At 58.1% G+C, this 17,219-nt stretch overlaps 1 protein-coding gene and 2 long non-coding RNA genes across 4 annotated transcripts in view; all 3 read right to left on the reverse strand.

The window, feature by feature from the left end:
- FOXK1 (forkhead box K1) overlaps positions 1 to 6,239 on the reverse strand; it is a 32,773-nt gene extending 26,534 nt beyond the window's left edge. The window contains exon 1 of the mRNA XM_090288674.1: positions 5,679 to 6,239. Within this exon, the coding sequence (XP_090144800.1) occupies positions 5,679 to 6,205 (527 nt within the window). The 5' untranslated portion in view covers positions 6,206 to 6,239. The remainder of the gene's footprint in view (positions 1 to 5,678) is intronic.
- A 2,198-nt stretch (positions 6,240 to 8,437) lies between these two features.
- LOC150001091 (uncharacterized) lies at positions 8,438 to 11,116 on the reverse strand. Its single transcript, XR_016513639.1, has 3 exons — positions 11,072 to 11,116; positions 9,797 to 10,116; positions 8,438 to 9,493 (listed from the first exon to the last, which is right to left on the reverse strand). It is a non-coding gene; the product is annotated as an uncharacterized LOC150001091 (long non-coding RNA).
- A 3,116-nt stretch (positions 11,117 to 14,232) lies between these two features.
- LOC150001092 (uncharacterized) lies at positions 14,233 to 16,198 on the reverse strand. Of its 2 annotated transcripts, none has more exons than XR_016513640.1 (3): positions 15,608 to 16,198; positions 14,748 to 15,377; positions 14,233 to 14,650 (listed from the first exon to the last, which is right to left on the reverse strand). It is a non-coding gene; the product is annotated as an uncharacterized LOC150001092 (long non-coding RNA). The 2 variants fall into 2 exon arrangements; XR_016513641.1 differs by having other exon boundaries at positions 14,748 to 15,380.
- Positions 16,199 to 17,219: the final 1,021 nt, after the last annotated feature.

Consider the following 17,219-nt stretch of genomic DNA (forward strand, 5'->3'; position numbering starts at 1 on the left):
GGTCTGTGGGGGGGTGGGGGGTGGGAGGCACCGTGAGACCCCTTGTTTTTGACAAATCACAGAAAGTAAAGCTTTTTCAGCATAGACAAAAGGTCGTTTATCCTCTGTGACACTAATTTACTGTGAGGAGGGAGAGAGGAAGCTACTCACCGAGAAAAAGACCAGACTGGGGGGTGGGGGGGAGAGGGGATGTCTATCAAGTGGCACCGTCTGTTAGACGTGTGCCCAGAACAGGTTCAGGAAAGATCCCAGACGAGAGACCTTCCCATAAAGTCACATGTCATGGGCATCCTTGAGGACAGGCCTAGTTCCACGTCCACCCCCACCCTGCCTTTCTCCCGGTGGCCCCACACCTGTGGCCACCGTACCCCACTTGGTTCTGGGGAAACAACAAATAATTGACAAGATGGATAGTCCCATCTGAAATAATCAAGAATCGACACACACAAAATACTAAATGTAAGCCAGATCGTATCGCAAGATGCTAATAAGGCCAATAACTATATTATATGACTTTTACTTCTACAAAAAATGTGTCACTCAACTTTTAAAGCAAGTTTATCAACTAAAAACTATATCAAAAAGCCTGACCCTTTAGGTGAAAGATGTCTTCAAAATGCAGCCAGAGCAATGGGTTTCAGCGTGACAGTACAGAAGGCCACGGGTGAAGTTAGGTGGCACATGGCTGTGCCCTGTAAGACCACCAGCTGAGGAGTCTGGGAGGGGTATCAAAGGTCCTGACTCTCCTCGCGGGGCAGCAGCCCCCGCGCAGGCGGGGCTTCCTCTGTGCCCTGGAAGCAGAAGCAGCAACGGGGGGACGTGAAAATGCTCACAAAAGCCAAACACCTCCTCCTAAACTTCTTTTGTTTTGGTAAATAGTTATTTCTCGTAAAATGTTTTGTAAATGTTGTTTTTGAATAGGTTTACAATAGCTATTTTTGAATAGGTTAATTTCTCACATGGTGAGGGTGACAGATCCCACATCACTAAAGCTGGGGTCCTAGCCCGAACAGCTGAGACCCGCGGGAATAAACACAGGTGTGGGGTACCCAGGGGAACAGAGTACCTTGAAATGCAGGTGGCATGTTAGGGCAGACCCCCAGAAACACTGGGGCCTTTGCGGAGGCCCAGGGCCTGGCGCCGCGGACACTGGGTGGCCCCTTAGGTCGCGAGCAGGGCGGCCCGCGCTCTGCACACGCCTGTTGGGAGCGAGTGGCCTCCGAGGAAACACGTGGAGACCGCGTGCTGAAAAATGCTGCGGGCGACGGAGGCAACACATGTCTTCATCCCTCCCCTTGCCACGCATTTCCTTGGAGAGAGAAGCCACACGGCTGGGGCTCACGCCCGGATGTTGGAAGTGTTCCCTCTAAGTAACACGCACCCCACACCGGCCCATCCTCCTGCGTCCAGGGGAAGCCCATGTGGTCCATGGTCTACAAGGGGGTCCCGCGAGGCCCGCCCATGGGGCCAGTCCCAGCAGACCAGCCAGCACAGTGCCCTCATGGCCTCAGGTCCCACCCGCGGACAACACCCAGCATGCCCGCCTGGGCCCCGTCACACACGGATCCCGTTGTCCTTCCTTTTTTAATCACCCAGCGACACTTGACTAGGACACTAGAAACTCCTGAAAAATGGGAGGAGCAATGAAAACAAACTGCCAAGTCTCTCAGTCAGTTACCACGCAAGGGTCTATTTCCAGGAAATCAGAGTCAAAGCATTTTATGTAATCCTCTCATTTTAATATGAAATGCTTTAAACGCAGGGTAATTATGGAAATGAGGTGTTGCTGTAATTGGAGTTGTCATTAATTTAGCAAATCTATCCCCTGACACTCACAAGACTTGCCAGCAGCCGGGAGTGAATCGCTGTACAGCGGGTCCCTTCCCTCCCCGCACGTGACTTAGACGGGGCTGGTCCTGCCCAGAGCGGGGACACAGCCCCGTGGGAACTCTGCCTCACACCCTCTCAGCAGGGACGCGTCCCGGCCCCTCGGCTTCCGTAAATGAACTATAAAGCCAGCCACACATACACTGCGTGACCTTCCCATGGACTGACTTCTAAAATACGATATACATTTTTCTGTGTGGGTGATAAGTCCCAAACTCTCCGGGTGAACTACAGGCTCTGGAGCCGGTTTTATTACCAGATTCCACGGGCTGGCTTCCAATTCGCTACATTCCCAGAAACCTTGTTATAGGAAGTTTTGAACACGACCACAGCCTAACTTTGAGCAGATACACAGGATACAAAGTAACTTCTAACTGGCAGCAAAGCGGCTGTTTAGAGAGTGGCCCCATTTTGCGTCTCCACCAACAGCGCAGACTGGCCTCGGGGCCTGAGCGGCTCCTGCAGACGGTACCGCTGCTCTGGGCCAACTCAGGCCGTCTCCTGTCTGGGCACAGCTTCTGCTTGGGCTCACGCTCTCCCCCTCCACCCCCAGGCCCTCCCGTCCAGGTCCCAGCGGGCCAGGCCTGAGCACCCGTCTCCCACGTGGTCTCCATGGCCCTTGGGTCTGCACACATCACATCATGCTGACCGTCCTCCCTCGTCACAGCTCTTTTCTCCCCATGGAAACAGCCTGCACGGCTCCCAGTTTGGGGCACTGGAGACAGACCGATCTGACACCCTCTCTTGTCCAAGTCCAAACCCAGCTCCGCACACGTGCCCACTCCTGGACCAAACACCCGGAGCGCAGCGTCGGGTCGTGTGAGGGCCTGGGGGAGGCAGGGGCCAGCGGGGAAGGAGGAAAGGAACCCAGTTTCCGTTTCCCAGGTTGCCGGGTAGTGAGCATTTGGTTAATCCCGGCTGCCTTCACTAGGTCTAGGGCACTTTCCAATCAGTTTCAAAAGAATTTCAATCTAATAACTACTTGTATGAAGGTTAGTAACTAACTCGACCGTCTCTGAGTGACCGGTTGACACAGTAATGAGAAACTATGCTCTGTATGTTTTCATAGGGCCTAAACCAATTATTTATGTAGTAAAAAGCTTTGGTGGTTACAATTAATTACTATTTATCACGGTACATGTGCAGAAGCCGTGATCCGTAACAGCTGCCATTCACAGCGTGTCTTTCAGAGGGTGGAGCGTGTTAGCACAGCAGAGCAGGAGCCAAAGGGAACTACAACGGTTCAGGGGGCAAGGCACAGGCTGAGGCAAGGACCAAAAAGCCACTCGGGGAGACTTTGCTTCCCAACAGACACACGCACCGCCCACAGCCTATGAGCCGTTCTGGAAGACAAACCATCACACCTGAGTCTGATCAGCTCTCTCGGTCCCATCACCAAGTTACAGGAGTGACCCGGGAGAGGATGTGTTCAAGGATGTGATGGGGGGCTGTCTGTAGAAGCAAACTGTGGGGCACCTGCAGGGCCATGGCCTGGCTTCCTCGGCTGGAGGGGAAGAGGGACGGATGGGGCACGCAGATCGGAAGAGACGTGCGGACACTCCAGCCAATGGCAGGGTCTGCACCTGACCCGCCCGGCTCCCAGTTCAAACACCTACCCCTAAAACTCCCAAGCAACAGGAAGGGAAATCCAGACACTGACTGGGGGGCTGACAATAGTAAGAAATTGTTATTAATTTTTTAGGTGTGATAATGACACTGTGGTTAGGTTTAAAAAAAACAATCTTTATCTTTTATGGGAGTATTTACAGGCAGAGTGACACAACTGTGATTTGCTCCCAAATGTCTTGGGCAGGAGAGATGGGTGGGGACAGAGATAAAGCCAGCCGGGCCTTAACCCAATAGCTGGGGAAGCGGGTGACGAGCATGGGGAGAGGGTGTGCAGATCAAAAAGCCAAGCCTCACGCCACTGCACCCACTAAATCCAGGCCTCGTCAACTAGACCCCCAGACAGCAGGGCTTTCAAATCTGTGGTCAAGAAACTCATTACATCGACTATTAATGGCAAAACTGTACCAAAGCCTGAGGGGAAAGATGATAATTACTGCCACTCCTGGAAAGTCAGTCACCTTTCACAGAGCGACAAAAATGTACACATTCGACTTCCTTGCTCTGAATGCATTAAAATCTTGACTACTTTCCACGTGAGAGGCCAAACACCCTTGACCTAACTCAGAAGGGAAGTTTAAAACGGCCCACACCACATACGCAAGTCCTTGAGTGTAAGTTTCAGAAAGCGTGTAAGATGCTCCCCCCGCTAACACGCTCGTCACCAGGCTGTGGCAGTTTTCAGAAGCAAACAGCCCTTTCCAGGAGGGCACATGTGGACATCCACCTAACGCTCCCGCTCTTGTAAATTCAACATCACTGTCCACGTGGACGCTGCCCCGAAGCACCGCCACAGCCGTATGGTCCGAGAGGCGCAGGGGGCAAAGCCCCGCAGGACGGGGCTAGCGGGGCTAGCGGGGCTGTCCCGGCTGCCAGCGCCGCCCGGGGGCTCCGGGATGCGTCAGCCGAGACGTCCAGCTCCAAGCGAGTCAACCTGCAAAGCCCAATAAACACCAAACCGTTTCGCAGACCACAGACATGGTGTGGCCTGTCCAGCCAACGATCGGAGGGCCCCTCTGGCGAACATTTCTACCCCTCCAGTTAGAGAAAATACTGGCGCATTCCAGATGCAGGCAGGCCCTGGGCGGGCGCGCACCTACCCGACAGCCAGGCGGGGCCCGCTGCGCGCGGCACCAGCAGAACCTGAGTCACAAAAAGCGCACGGGCAGAACCCGGCCTCTAACAGCCGCCGGGCAGGGAGGGGCGGGCGCTGTTTACTCGGGCTTGCTCACCGCGGCAGAGGCCGGTCCCCAGAATGGGGAAGGCGTGAAGGTTATGGAGAAGACGGGACCCGGTAATTACAACCGTGAGGGAGGACAAATTTAATTATTCATCAAGGGCTGATTTTCCTAAATACATACCTTTCATGTCTGCAACACGGAGTGAGTCATTGTTGATGTTGCCCTTGAAGATTATTCAATACACTATTTACAAGCCAACAAGCCAAGACCCTGGAAAAGGGGAGGTCTAAAGAAGCGGCCTTGGGCCCTGGGGTTCACCCCCGCAAAGGTCCCCGGGCTCAGGGAGCGCCTAAGAGTCACCAGGCGGTCACCAGGCCTCCGGAACGCGAAGCGCGCTGAGAAATGTAAACATCAGTGCGGAGCGAAAAGCAATCACTCCGTAGAAAAAGAAAGTGCCCGAGAGGAAGTGAGCAGTTACGTGGGCTTTCTCCTGGGCCCGAGAAAGCTGAGATCTCGGGGGACAAGCGCGCGCGTGGGAACCGGAAGAGGCGAAAGTAAGGGAAGAGCGGAAGGAACGCGGGGATGTTGCTCAAGCTCCCGGCGTCAGCGGCCCCGCCGCCCCGCGGCGCCCTGCGCGGCCCCCGGCCCTGCGGTTTTCCCTTCCTGCTCCGGCCGCGCCGGCCCCCGGCCCGAGTGTCCACACCCGCGCCCCGTCCCCGCGCCCTCCCTCGGAACGGGGGGTCCCCTCCCCGCCCCAGCCGCCCAGGGTTCAGGCCGGGCCCTCCCGCCCGGGGCTCGCGCCTTCCGGTGGAGCCCGCAGCGCTCCTGGCGACGCCACCGGACGCGACCCGTTTCGCGAGCGCGTGCGGGGGCGACCCCGCGGTCCAGGGCGCGGCGGGGCCCAGGCCGGGCGGAGTCCCACGCGGCCCCGCGGCCACGCTGGACGAGCACCGGGCCGGGGCCGGGGGCGCGCGCCGCACTCACTGTTTGGGCAGCTGCAGGGCGGGCGCCCCGCGCCGCTGGAAGGCCCCGTCCACGAAGACGCCGTTCTTGCCGAGGCAGCGAAGGTAGAAGTGCGGCTCCTGGAAGGTGAGCTGCAGGTGGCGCCGCGAGATGAAGCTCGACAGGCCCATGCTCAGGTCCACGGAGCCCTGCGACGAGTTGCGGCCGATGGTGACGCTCGGCTGCCGCATGAGGAACTCGACCTCGCGGCCCTCCAGGCGCGCCAGCGCGGGCCCCGGGCTCCGGCGCACGGAGGCGGCCGCCGCGGCCACCGCGGCCTCGCCCGCCGCGCCCGCGCCCCCCGCGCCCCCCGCGATCGCGCCCGGCGGCGGCGGCGGCGGCGGGGGCTGGGCGGGCGGCGGCGGCGGCGGCGACGGGGTGGCGGGTCCCGGGGCCGCCGGGGCCGCGGCGGCGGGGAAGGCGGCGGCGGCGCACAGCACCGGGCTGCAGGGCGCCGAGCGCAGCGCCAGCAGGGCGCGAGCCCCGCTGTCCTCGCCGACTTCGGCCATGTTCGCGCAGCTCCGAGCGGCCTCCGGCGGCGGCGCGGCGACAGGGGGCGGGGCTCCGCGGGGCCCGGGCGGGCGCGGAATCCCGGGCTGGATCACGACGCCTCGGAGCGGAGCCGGCCCCCGAGGCGGACCGCTCTCCCGCTGCCCCGGGTCTTGGGCTGCCCTTTCCTCTCTGTTCTAGGGGGACTGGAGAGGAGAACCCCCCGAAATGTCAAACTGGAAAGTTTTGGTCCTGGAACAAAGGACCTCAGTTTCCTGGGCCCGAACTATTCCATCCTCCAACCCAAAAGTAGAAACGTGCTTGAGCACCCAAGTCAAGGGTTTTCATACTGTAAATGAAGTTCACCTAAAGGCGCTTGCGCCCCCCTGGGGCCCTGTGTTTCTTTTTGGAATCATCCATTTACGCAACCAATAGCTCCATCAAATATCCGGAGCAGAGCTGGGCACCAGGATAGAGGAGGCAGACACTCCTGCTCTTCAAACCCTCCCAGTCCGGATCAGGGGCAGCAGGTGAGCAGGGGCGGCAGGTGAGCAGGGGCGGCAGGTGAGCAGGGGCGGCAGGTGCCCCCAGAGACATCTTAGCTGCAAACACGGAACTGGCCCATTTGAGCATCGCTCAGATCCTATTAGTACTTCAGTATCGTGGTCATGCCTTCCTGACTCAGCCAGGCTCCCCTAAAAAGGGTGGCAGTGTTTCCACACTTGCATCGTTGAATAATTATCGAGCCTGAGGATGCTGACCCTCCCTGGTGGAGCTGAGCGTCCGGGGAGAGTTGCAGACACGAATGAAGGTCTCAGACTAACAATTGTAAAACGACCGCTGTCCCAAGCCCTGGGAGGCCCTGCGCGTGGTGGCATGTGAGTGGGGGGGGGGGCGGGGGATGTGGCCCGCGGGAAGCCTGTGTGTTACCCCCCTTCCAGCCTGGATCTAGAACGACTGCTGACCCCACCGCCGTGGTTGAGTGTAGAGATACGTCAGAGGTCAGTGTGTGGGAGGCAGGGAGCACAGTTTGTGAGAGGCCGGAACAGAGAACGGGGCGTGCCAAGTTTCCCGCGCTCGACGCGGCTGCCTGGGACGCGGCCCTCCGAGGGCCCGCTCAGCGGTATCATTGCCGTGTGGGGGCCCCGGCCGACACGACGCGCCCGTGGCCTGTGAGGCACCTACTCTGGCCGGCGGCAGGAGCCCCAGGTGGAGCCCTCGGATCCCGCTCCGCGGCTCGGCGGCCACCGAAAGGCGTCATGAATGCACCTAGAAATGCCTGGGGATAGGTCAGAGCCCCTGCGTGCCTGCGTGGTGGCCAGTGGCCATGTGTGGCCATATGGCTGGTCCAGACCGAGATGGGCTGTGAGTATAAAATGCACAAAACAATGGATTTGAAAGACTTAATTTAAAAGAACCAAATCTCATTAATAGTTTTCTTTTTATAAAGATTTTATTTATTTTTAGAGAGGAGGGAAGGACGGGAGAGGGGGACAGAAACATCCATGAGCAAGATACACATCGATCAATTGCCTTCCCCACGCACCCAACCAGGGACCTGGCCCACAGCCCAGGCACGTGTCCTGACTGGGAATTGAACCGGCGACCTTTGGGTTCGCAGGCTGGCGCTCAGTCCACTGAGCCACACCAGCCAAGGCTCATTAATAGTTTTCATATTGGTTGCAGCTTGAAATGATAATATTTTGGATCTATTGGGTTAAATGCGATGCGTTACTAAAATTAAGTTGACCTACTTCTTTTTCCTGCTTTAACGCAGCTACTAGAAAGAGTACAACCACATTTGTGCTTCACATTCTGCCCATCGGTCTGCGCTGTTAGGGGCTGCTGATGGAGCTTTCTTTTTCCCGGCAGATGCTTCTGTCTTCACGATGATACTTTGTGTTTTGGGGGCTCCTGGCTGTCAGTCTGACGAATCAGGTGCGTTCCTTTCTCTTTCAGCCATCAGTCATGTCGCCTCCTGTAGGTTTCATGTCCGAGGCTGAATCAGCCTGAGGGAGGGCTCCCAGGCCATCTGCGGGGCTGCGCTGTCTCTGCCACGGGGCGCTTTGGTTTCGGCCACGGAAACCCACTCTGGCCAACTTAAACAAAGAGGGAATGTACTGGCGTGATGCTAGGAAGTTCCCAGAACCGAAGACAGCCGGGATCCAGGTTTCAGCGAGGGCTGGTCAGAGCTGCCGACAGGATCAAGCAGAAAACCTTCCCGTGGTGGCTCAGGATGCACCCCCCCCATTAATCAGCTCCAGCTTTCCTCCCCCCGCATCCTTCTCCGCGAGGCTGTAGTCCCCAGGAGGGAGCAGAGGACGGCGTCGTGGCGGCTCTGCCGAGCCGGGGCCAAGGTGGGCAGCCCAGGAAGACGGCTGCAGAGGCCTGGCAGGGGCTCCACGCCGAGTCTGGTTGCTGTTAGCGGGAGGGGGCGGGGCCGCGCAGGCAGAAGCGATAGCTGTCCGCCGGCTCATTCCAACCCGATTCCGTCAGACCCGCCGAGGGCTCAGCCAGTTCAGCTTTTTCAAAACGGCTCTGAAGTTCATTAAAAAAAGCACACACACACAAAACTTTACGTTATGGAAAGATTGAAAACATACACAAAAGAAGACGGAATTAAAACAAAACCTCCACGTTCCCATCGCCCAGCTTGAACGATGATCGGTTCTTCTGAAGCAAATCTCAGGTGTTCCCTCATTTCCTATAAGTCAGCTCGTATCTCCAAAGATAAGGCTCTTCTTAAAACACAACCCCACAATATTATCACCTGTAAGAGAACCCTAATAGTGCCTGACTATTCCGATTTCTGGCCAGTGTTTAGATATTTATTTTTAACTTCATTGGGGTGTAATTTACATATGACAACATTCCCACAACGTGAGTGTCCACTTTTAGTAGATTTATACAGTCGTTCCATAATCGCCACACTCCCGTTCAAGAACATTTTAGAATATTTCTGTCACCCCCAAAGCTTGTGTCCGTCCAGTCAGCCCTCCCTTGGGAGAATGGTCCGGTAACTGCTTAGTGAGGTCAGCTTGTCCTCGGCGTGTAACCCAGCAGCTGCAACCCTCGGATGCCACTCGAGAGAAATGAGAACACGTCGAGGACGAGCCTGGGAACGTTCCCGGCAGAATCATCCATAAAACCCAACTGGAAACAGTCCTCATGCCTGTCCATCAGTCGGATCCACTTCTAAAGCCTGTGTACAGTCATCCAGTCGGGCGCGCGCAGGAGCTGCTGATAAGGAGCGACACGGATGAGCCGCAGGTCCCTGCTCAGTGACCCCCATGGCCATGCGTCTGGTCCTGGGTGTGAGAAAGGGGTGGAAAGGCCAAAACCACAAAGGAGAAAGCAGATCAGGGTTGCCTGGGTGGCCCCCTTCTGGAAAGTTCTCTCCCTCTCCCCTGCCAGAGGCCCTGGCATCACCCCCTCACTGAAGATGTACGGACTCAGTCCTGCAGCCAAAGCTGCCCTAAGCCCAGGGCACGCGAGGCCCAGCCCCTTCCTGAAATACACGCAGAGAGAACAGAGCACACACTGACGCAGCAGGAGACATCATGCCACATCCATTTCACGGAGTGTGTCTTCATGTTTTATAATAAGAATACCTTGATTTTCAGATCTTCAAAGGTTTATTCAAGGTGGTTAGAGAGAGTGTAGTTATCCCGGTTCAGACATTCAGAGGCTGCTGGTGAAAAATGAACCCATCCTGTCCCCGCAGGAGGCCCCCGCCCAGCCCCCCGCTCTTCTTTGCAGGGTGCTGTGTCATTCTTTATGGGGGCTCACGTCTACCGAGCACGGGCCACGCTGTGCGTGGGAAGGGCCTGGCGCAGGCAGACCTCTGCTGCCCAGGGTGAGGCTGGCTCAGCCTGCTGCCAGTCACAGGGGGCCAAATGCAGTCAATGTCACGGAGGTCATGTCGGCCTGCCTGAAATTACAACCAAAATCTAAGTTAAAGAAGTAGACCTGAGTAGGAGCTCCGCCAGAAATCTTTGTAGCTTTGAACAGGGAATGGAGTAAATTAAGCGAGGATGATGGGAGGCCACGCAATGGGTCTTCAGCAAGTTACAAGGTGCAGGCGGGAAGCGTGTGTTAACACAGGCCCCGTTTCCACGGTGGGAGAAGAACGGGCAGATGCGGCTTCCCACAGGTATGGGGGGGTCCGTACCCTGGAGGAGGAGACGGGACCAGGAAGCAGGCTGCAGCCTGCCTCTCAGCGGTGTGGGGGCTGTGGCTCACTGCACCCCTGGGGGCAGCTCGAGGGAGCAGCAGCCTGCGCCCCCAGCAGTGACGGGGGCGGGGAGGCTGAGAAGCGCCCATGACCCGTGCACGGCCCAGCCCCCCTCCGCGCCCCATGCCTGCTGACTGCTGCCGCATGAGCCCGCCGAGGCAGAAGCTCGCGGGCTAAGAGTTACAAACTAAGTTAGTCAGAAGGATTGAATCTAGACATCATTTTGCCTCCCCCCTTTTATGTTATTATTTCCATAAAGGACGAGCAGCTAGCTGATGAAATTCAAGTGAGCCTGCACACCAACTTACTAGGTTTGAAGTCCTCCCTAGCAGGCGTTTTCCTATCAAGCCAACAGTAGTAAATGCAGACACCAAAGGGTGTTCAGAATAAGCCTAGAGCAGTGATCGTGTCTGAGAAAGCACCAAATAAATACAGGGGAAGAAATAAATAAAAAAAAGAGTACAGGACCCGAGAAGATTCCTGAGCCCTCTCAAAACTAAGACCTTAAACCCCGATCCCATTCAGACAGAGCCATGCTTGATGTAAACAGGGAAGTCATGGAGCCTCTGTGACGATGGCCATGCTTCCCAGGGTCACTGCTGTCCCTCAGCAACCCCCCGCCACAGGGAAGGTTTCCTGCCCGACCCTTCACCTGCAGAATCTAACTGGCCACTGAAGATCGCCAACGATGGGGGGGGGGGTGTAGTTCTGTCTAGGATGCCAGGAATGAATCATTGTTCAAGTGGGGGAACAGGCAGGCGTCCTACAGGAGGTGACCAGCAGACCTGGCTCTGGTCCCCACTCTGGTGGCATTCCGTGATCTCAGGCGATGTGCAGGGCCGTTTGTGGGTACAGTCTGGAGGTAAAGAAGCAGAACTGCCGGCAGCCTCCGCTCTGCCCACCCCACGCACCCCCTTATTCACACAGCCTTGGTTTTCCCTGGGATGGCGTGAGTCTGAAACGACATTTCTAAAACACGGTATTTCGCAGCCTTCCCCGAAGCCGGGGGTGTCCGCACAACAGAACCATGGTCACGTGTTTAAGCGGCGGTCACAAGGCTGAGGGTGGCCGACCCATCCGGGTTTGCCTAGACTTTCTCTGCCAGGAAAGTCCTGTATCCTGGTAGACGCTCTACTCCCAAAGAAGCTGGGGCCCTTGGTCACGCTGGAGGAGGGCTCCCTGGGAGGGGCAGGCGCAGCTGGCAAGGCCGTGGCGTGCGGGCTCAACACTAGAGGTGCCCAGGAGACACGCACGGAGACAAGAGCCACCAGCGTCTTTGAACAGAGAGGACTTACAGGAAGAACCGTGAACACGGTGGCTGGAAGGGGCAGCAACTCCGGGAATGGGCTCGGGCCCTGGGGCTGGGGTGGGGACACAGTGAGGAGGCTGGCCCGTTTCACCAGCTGGGGAGACGGAGGAGCTGGGAGTCCGGCCGAGGAGGGGGGGCCGGCGGGCGGGCGGTTTCTGCGTGAGCGCGGCAGCTGTCAGCCAGGAAGCCGCTGCGACCCAGGCGCAGGTGCGGCAGGGGCTGGGCGGGCGGCGCTGGCCAGCGCCCGGCAGTGGGGCCCCGCAGGGCAGACGCCCGCGAGCCCCCTCCCTCCCTCTCCCACCCCGCGCGCTCGGCCTAGCGCCGCCTGCGGGTGGGCCCTGAGTCCCAGCCGCAACCCACCGAGCCGACCTGCAGGGCGCTGCCGGAGCCCAGGCTGGGACCCCTAAGGGGCGCCTGTCCCTGCTCGCCTGGCTCTCCTGCCCCGCGGAGGCCGCCGCGCCCACGCTCCTGCGTTCCCTTGCCTTTCCTCAGAGTTTTATCACATACGCACGCAACCCCGAATGATACGGTTTGATTTTACCTGCTTTTCAAGTTTCTCTGGTTGGAATGATACTGCATATGGTCTATTGTGTCTGGCTGTTTTTTTTAAAGAGGATAATAATATGTTTAAGTGTAGTAGACGGTGTTACCTTTTTTGTTTTTATCCTCACCCGAGGACATGCTTTTAGAGAGGGGAAGGGAGGGAAGGAGAGAGAGGGACGGAGGGAGGGAGAGCGGGGAGGGGGACAGAGAGAGAGAGAGACATCGATTGGTTGCCGCCCATACGTGCCCCAACCTGGGACCGACCCCCAACCCGGGCATGTGCCCTGACCGGGGACTGAACCCGCAACCTTTCGGTTTACAGGAAGACGCTCCACCCAGCTGAGCCACCCCAGCCAGGGTGTGTCTGGATTTTTACCTTCAAAGCCTTTGGGAGATGCATGCCTGTTTTGCAGGTGGTGGCATTTCATGCATGTCCAATGCTTTATAGCCTGACTGTTTCATAACATGAAGGTGCCACTCTTCGCTCACAGTCTGATGGACATTTTTACCCACCGCTCTGAGAACGTTTCCTGTGCAGGTATCCTGGAGCACATCAGTTGCTCTAGGTGGCTCTCCAAGAGTGGTCCCCGGTCATCAGCATAACCTGGGAACTTGCTAGAGGTGCCGGGCTGGGGTCCCGCCCAAACCCCCTGACTCACACTCTGGGTGGGGCCCAGCAGCCCTGCAGGGGACTCCGAGGCCCGCTGAAGACCGTGTGAGGTTATACATCTAGGCGGCTTATGAGTCATAGGATATGCAAAGTTCAGCCCCGGCTCAGGGAGGCTTTGATGGCAAAGAACAGGAAACCCAACTCCACGTGGCTCCAGCAACGGACGAGATTTATGACCTTACCTACGGGAACTAGGGGAAAGGGCGGCCCAGGACAGTTTCTGTCCAGCATTTGGCGTCTCTGTCCTTGATGGACTGTCTCTCATGACATCGTGGTGGCTGTAGGGGTCCTAGCACTGCCCCGCCCCCCATCTTCACAGACCAGATTTGAAGACCATTTTTGCTTCATGTCTCACTTTTTAGGAACAAAGCCACTTTTCTCAGGATTTCCTCCCCTCCCCCAGCCCACTTCCCCTCATGTCTCACTGGCCAGAACCACACATATGTCTTGTCCTGCCTATGGGGTTGGAGACCACCATGGTTTCTCGCCCAGTGATAACGCTCTCAGAGCTGGGGCCCACCTCTCCCGAGCTGATGGCAATTGGGTATCTGGGCAAAAACTGGTTCTCTTGGCAAAGAAAGGTGAGGAGTAGGGAGAAGCTTGCTGGGTGGGCAACCAGAATACGCCGGCTATGACAGGCAGAGCTCTGAGACCAGCAATACACAAGGCACAGGCAGAGAGAGAGGTTCCCGCTGGATGTGGAAGCAAAAGCTAGGAATCACAAATCCTGAAGGGGCCTTTCTTTCTAGGACCTTTATGAAACGTCATGTTTTGGGAAGTTGGGGGCAGTACCTGCATCTCACAAGGTGGCAGGTGTGATCACTGAGGTCAGACAGTTCCGTTTGCTGCCCTAGCCTGAAGTTATTTTGCACCGACTGCTCTAGTGTGGCCTTCCTAAAGGGCACGATGGGAGAAAGACAATCGTTGAAAATGAGTGCTGTCACCCTGGCTGGTGCGGCTCAGTGGATTGAGCGCTGGCCTGCGAACCTAAAGGTCGCCGGTTCGATTCCTACTCGGGGCACGTGCCTGGATTGTAGGCCAGGTTCCCAGTTGGGGGTGTGTGAGAGGCAACTGAGCCATGTTTCTCGTTCACACTGATGCTTCTCTCCCGCTCTGCCTCCCTCCTTTCCCCTCTCTCTTAAAAAAAAAAAAAGAAAAAAGATTGTTATCAAGCAATGAGCTAGCAGAGCAGGGACTGAATAAAAGGAACTTAAATGGACCACAAAATGCCGCATGGGAGAAAAAGAATATCAGAGATTTGTTCTAATTTCTATTAAATTTCATTCTGAAAACTACCCTTTTGATTAGATGCAACATACATTCATGGTAGAAAATCAGGGACAATTATATATATTTGAACCTAATTGTGGACACACTGTCCCCACTGATTCCTTTTGTCTGGTGCATGTCCTTCAGGTCCCACACGCGCTGTCTCATGCCTGGCTTTTCCCACTTCCCTCGATACGGTGCTGCCCCATGTTATTACAAATCCTTAGTGGATCCCACTTTAATGAACTGTATGGCACATGCACCGCTCAATTCTTCTTTGCAATACACTATGTGTGCTCTGGGGGGACCCTCCCAGGGAAAAGGGGGCAAGGTGACTGCCGAGTGCCCCCTCCCTTCCCGCTCTCGTTTGTTGAATTCTGAGGGCAGCTCACAGGTTCAGCACCCTTCTCCCCTCTTCTTCAGTGTGGGAAAATTGGAACCTATGTTGAGGACAGGGTGGGAGGAATAACTGTGAATTTTTTATTTTTGGACCCTGTGCATTAATTTGTGCTGCAAAATACAAAGCAAAAGACAAACCTTTCCAATTATTAGTGGCCCCATCGAGGGCCCGACACTTCCGGGGGTCGGAGTCGGCCGCACCTTCAGTTCCCCACTGAAACGGGAGTGACGGGCCCTTAGGCAGCACAGAAGAGCTAGTACTGGAATCTGCTCTTGTGTTAGGGTGTCCCTTTAATTTTTAAAAATCTCACGACAGCAAAGCTCGAGAATATTTAACTGCCCCCAGCCCCGCCCCACGCCACCTGAGTACAGTCATGCCCAGCTAGCCTCTGTCCCTCATGTGACGAGTTCCAGTCACTGAGTGCAGCTGACCTTTAAGGGATGACCAGGCACTGCCTAGCACACAAGTCAGGAGTCTGCTCCTCAGGTGAGATTCCTTCGGGAGAAGAGCGTCTGCCCGCTTGGGGTGAAGCAGCGCACTGACGGGGTGAGGGGGTGCTCCCTGGCCCCCGTGTCTGCACCGTGGCCGTTTCAGTCACCAGGCTGGCACTCTATCCAGCGTGGGTTAAGTCTGCGCCCCGCTGGGCCCGGCACGGTGCCTTCAGGCTGAACTGCTGAGTCCTCAGTCACCTGCTTTTCCGAGCCAGCGCTCTGCCCAGATGGACCCGCGCTCGCGAACGTGAAGACGGAATGCGAATGCTCCTGAGCCTGCTTTTCGAAAAAATTAAATTTTAATGAAAAAGAATGTGCTTCCACTCAGAGGCGGAACAACCTAGCACTGCTGCGCCTTCTGGCTAAAAAGGCCATTTCTCCCGGTGACAGGGCAATCCGGACAGACCCTCGGTAACAGACCTGGGGCGGGGCAGAGGTTTGCGCGGGAAATGGCGGCTTGGGGACTCGGCCTGCGCCTTCTGCTCGGAGAGAGAAGCCGGACTTACAGACGAGGGAGAACGCGACCCCGCTGGGTGGTGGATGCGCAGGAGCAACGCCGGGGTACGAGCCACAGGGGCTGAGGCTCAAGGTCGTGTCTGAGGAGGAGAAGCAGGCTCTTCGTTTTCTCCTCCATCCTCCTGGGCTGTGTCTACTTTTAAAACTCATTTAATTAGGTGTCTGGTTTGGAAAATTAATGAAACGAGTTAGGACCGCAGGTGGGCGAGCCCCGCGCTTAGCACCCCGCCCCCGGCACGGAGCCTTCGGGCCGCGCGCCAAACGCCCCCCAGGCGGCGGGCGGGGATCCTGGGAGCCGGGGCCCAGCGTCTTGCCAGCGTTATGCTGGTGAGGGGGCGCGGGGGGCTCTGCCTGCCCAGGCCCGGGACCGCTTCCTGCTCAGAAAAGGGGTTCGTTTGGCTCCCTTTCCGGCCCCAGAGGCACCAAAGGGAGTGATTAACAGGGAACCATCCCGACGTTTCAATAGAACAGCGGCGGGAGCTGCCAGGCCGGCCAGGCCTTTGTTCCGCAGAAACCGGCTCGGAAGGGCGGCGCGCTGCTGGCGGGGGACCGGTCCCCACGCCTGCCCCGCTCGTCTGTGCCAGGCCGTCCCCGCGCCCTGCGCAGGGCGGGGACACTCCTCCTGGGGGCTGCGGGGCCCGCGGCCCGGAGACCCTTGTTCTCCCGTGTGAAGGCCCGCGGGTAGAGGCGAGGCGCCAGGGGGGAGTGGGGGGCTGTGCGCTTCCCGGACCCGGGACGGGGCGGGCGCCTCCCTGCGGGGCCCGGCCTCTGCGGGCGCGAGGAGGGTGCGGGCCTGTGATCGCCCCGTTCGGCCAGCCGTGGGCCGGCCCAGCAGAAGCGAGGGCAGCTCGGGGTGTGAGAAGCGGGTGACAGGCACCGAGGAGCCAGCCGGGAAGGGAGTCGCTGTCACCGTCACCGGTGAATCAAGGTCCTTCTCTCCGGTTACGTTCCCTGGGGAAGTGGGGGCTGGGAGGCGGCGCGCCCTGCGGGGCGCAGTGAAAGCCCAGCCACGGGCCGGCTGTGCAGGCGCGTCTGGGTCCCGTCATGTTCTCGCGGGGGCGGCGCATGCTTTCTCCCGTCCGGCCTGTGACACACGTGTGTCCACACGCGGCCGCGGACCGCGCGCCGTCAGCCCGGTGCTGAGCGTGCTCCCGGGCTTCTCTGACAACGCAGTCACTGCACGGTCTCCGGTTAGCGGGACAGGACCCCAGCCCGGGCCCGGGGCAGCTCCCGGGAGCGCGAACCCCACGCGCCTGCGAGCCTTTGCGGGAAGTGAGCCAAGAGCCGGGGCGACGGCGGTCTGCTCTCTAATGCGTCAGCCCCGTCGGAGCTTTTCAGACGGAACGGCGTAAGGTCAGGGGGCAAAGGCAACAGCCATGAAGCCACCACCCCGGTGTCCGCCCGCGGGCCCAGCACGCTGTCCACGCAGAATCCCCGAGACCTACGGCAGGGGGTGCCAGGGGACCCCGGAAACGCCGCTCCCGGACGTGAGAGCCCCACCGCCCGCCGTGCGCTCACACACCAGACGCGCGCGGACCGGGGACAGGAAGTCGGTCGCCGGCCGGGAGGGGGCCCGGCCCCCCCGCCCGGCCGGCGAGAGCG

The sequence above is a fragment of the Furipterus horrens genome, unplaced genomic scaffold, assembly GCF_987537825.1.
Source record: "Furipterus horrens unplaced genomic scaffold, mFurHor1.1.pri manual_scaffold_10, whole genome shotgun sequence".
NCBI classification, from domain to species: Eukaryota; Metazoa; Chordata; class Mammalia; order Chiroptera; family Furipteridae; genus Furipterus; species Furipterus horrens.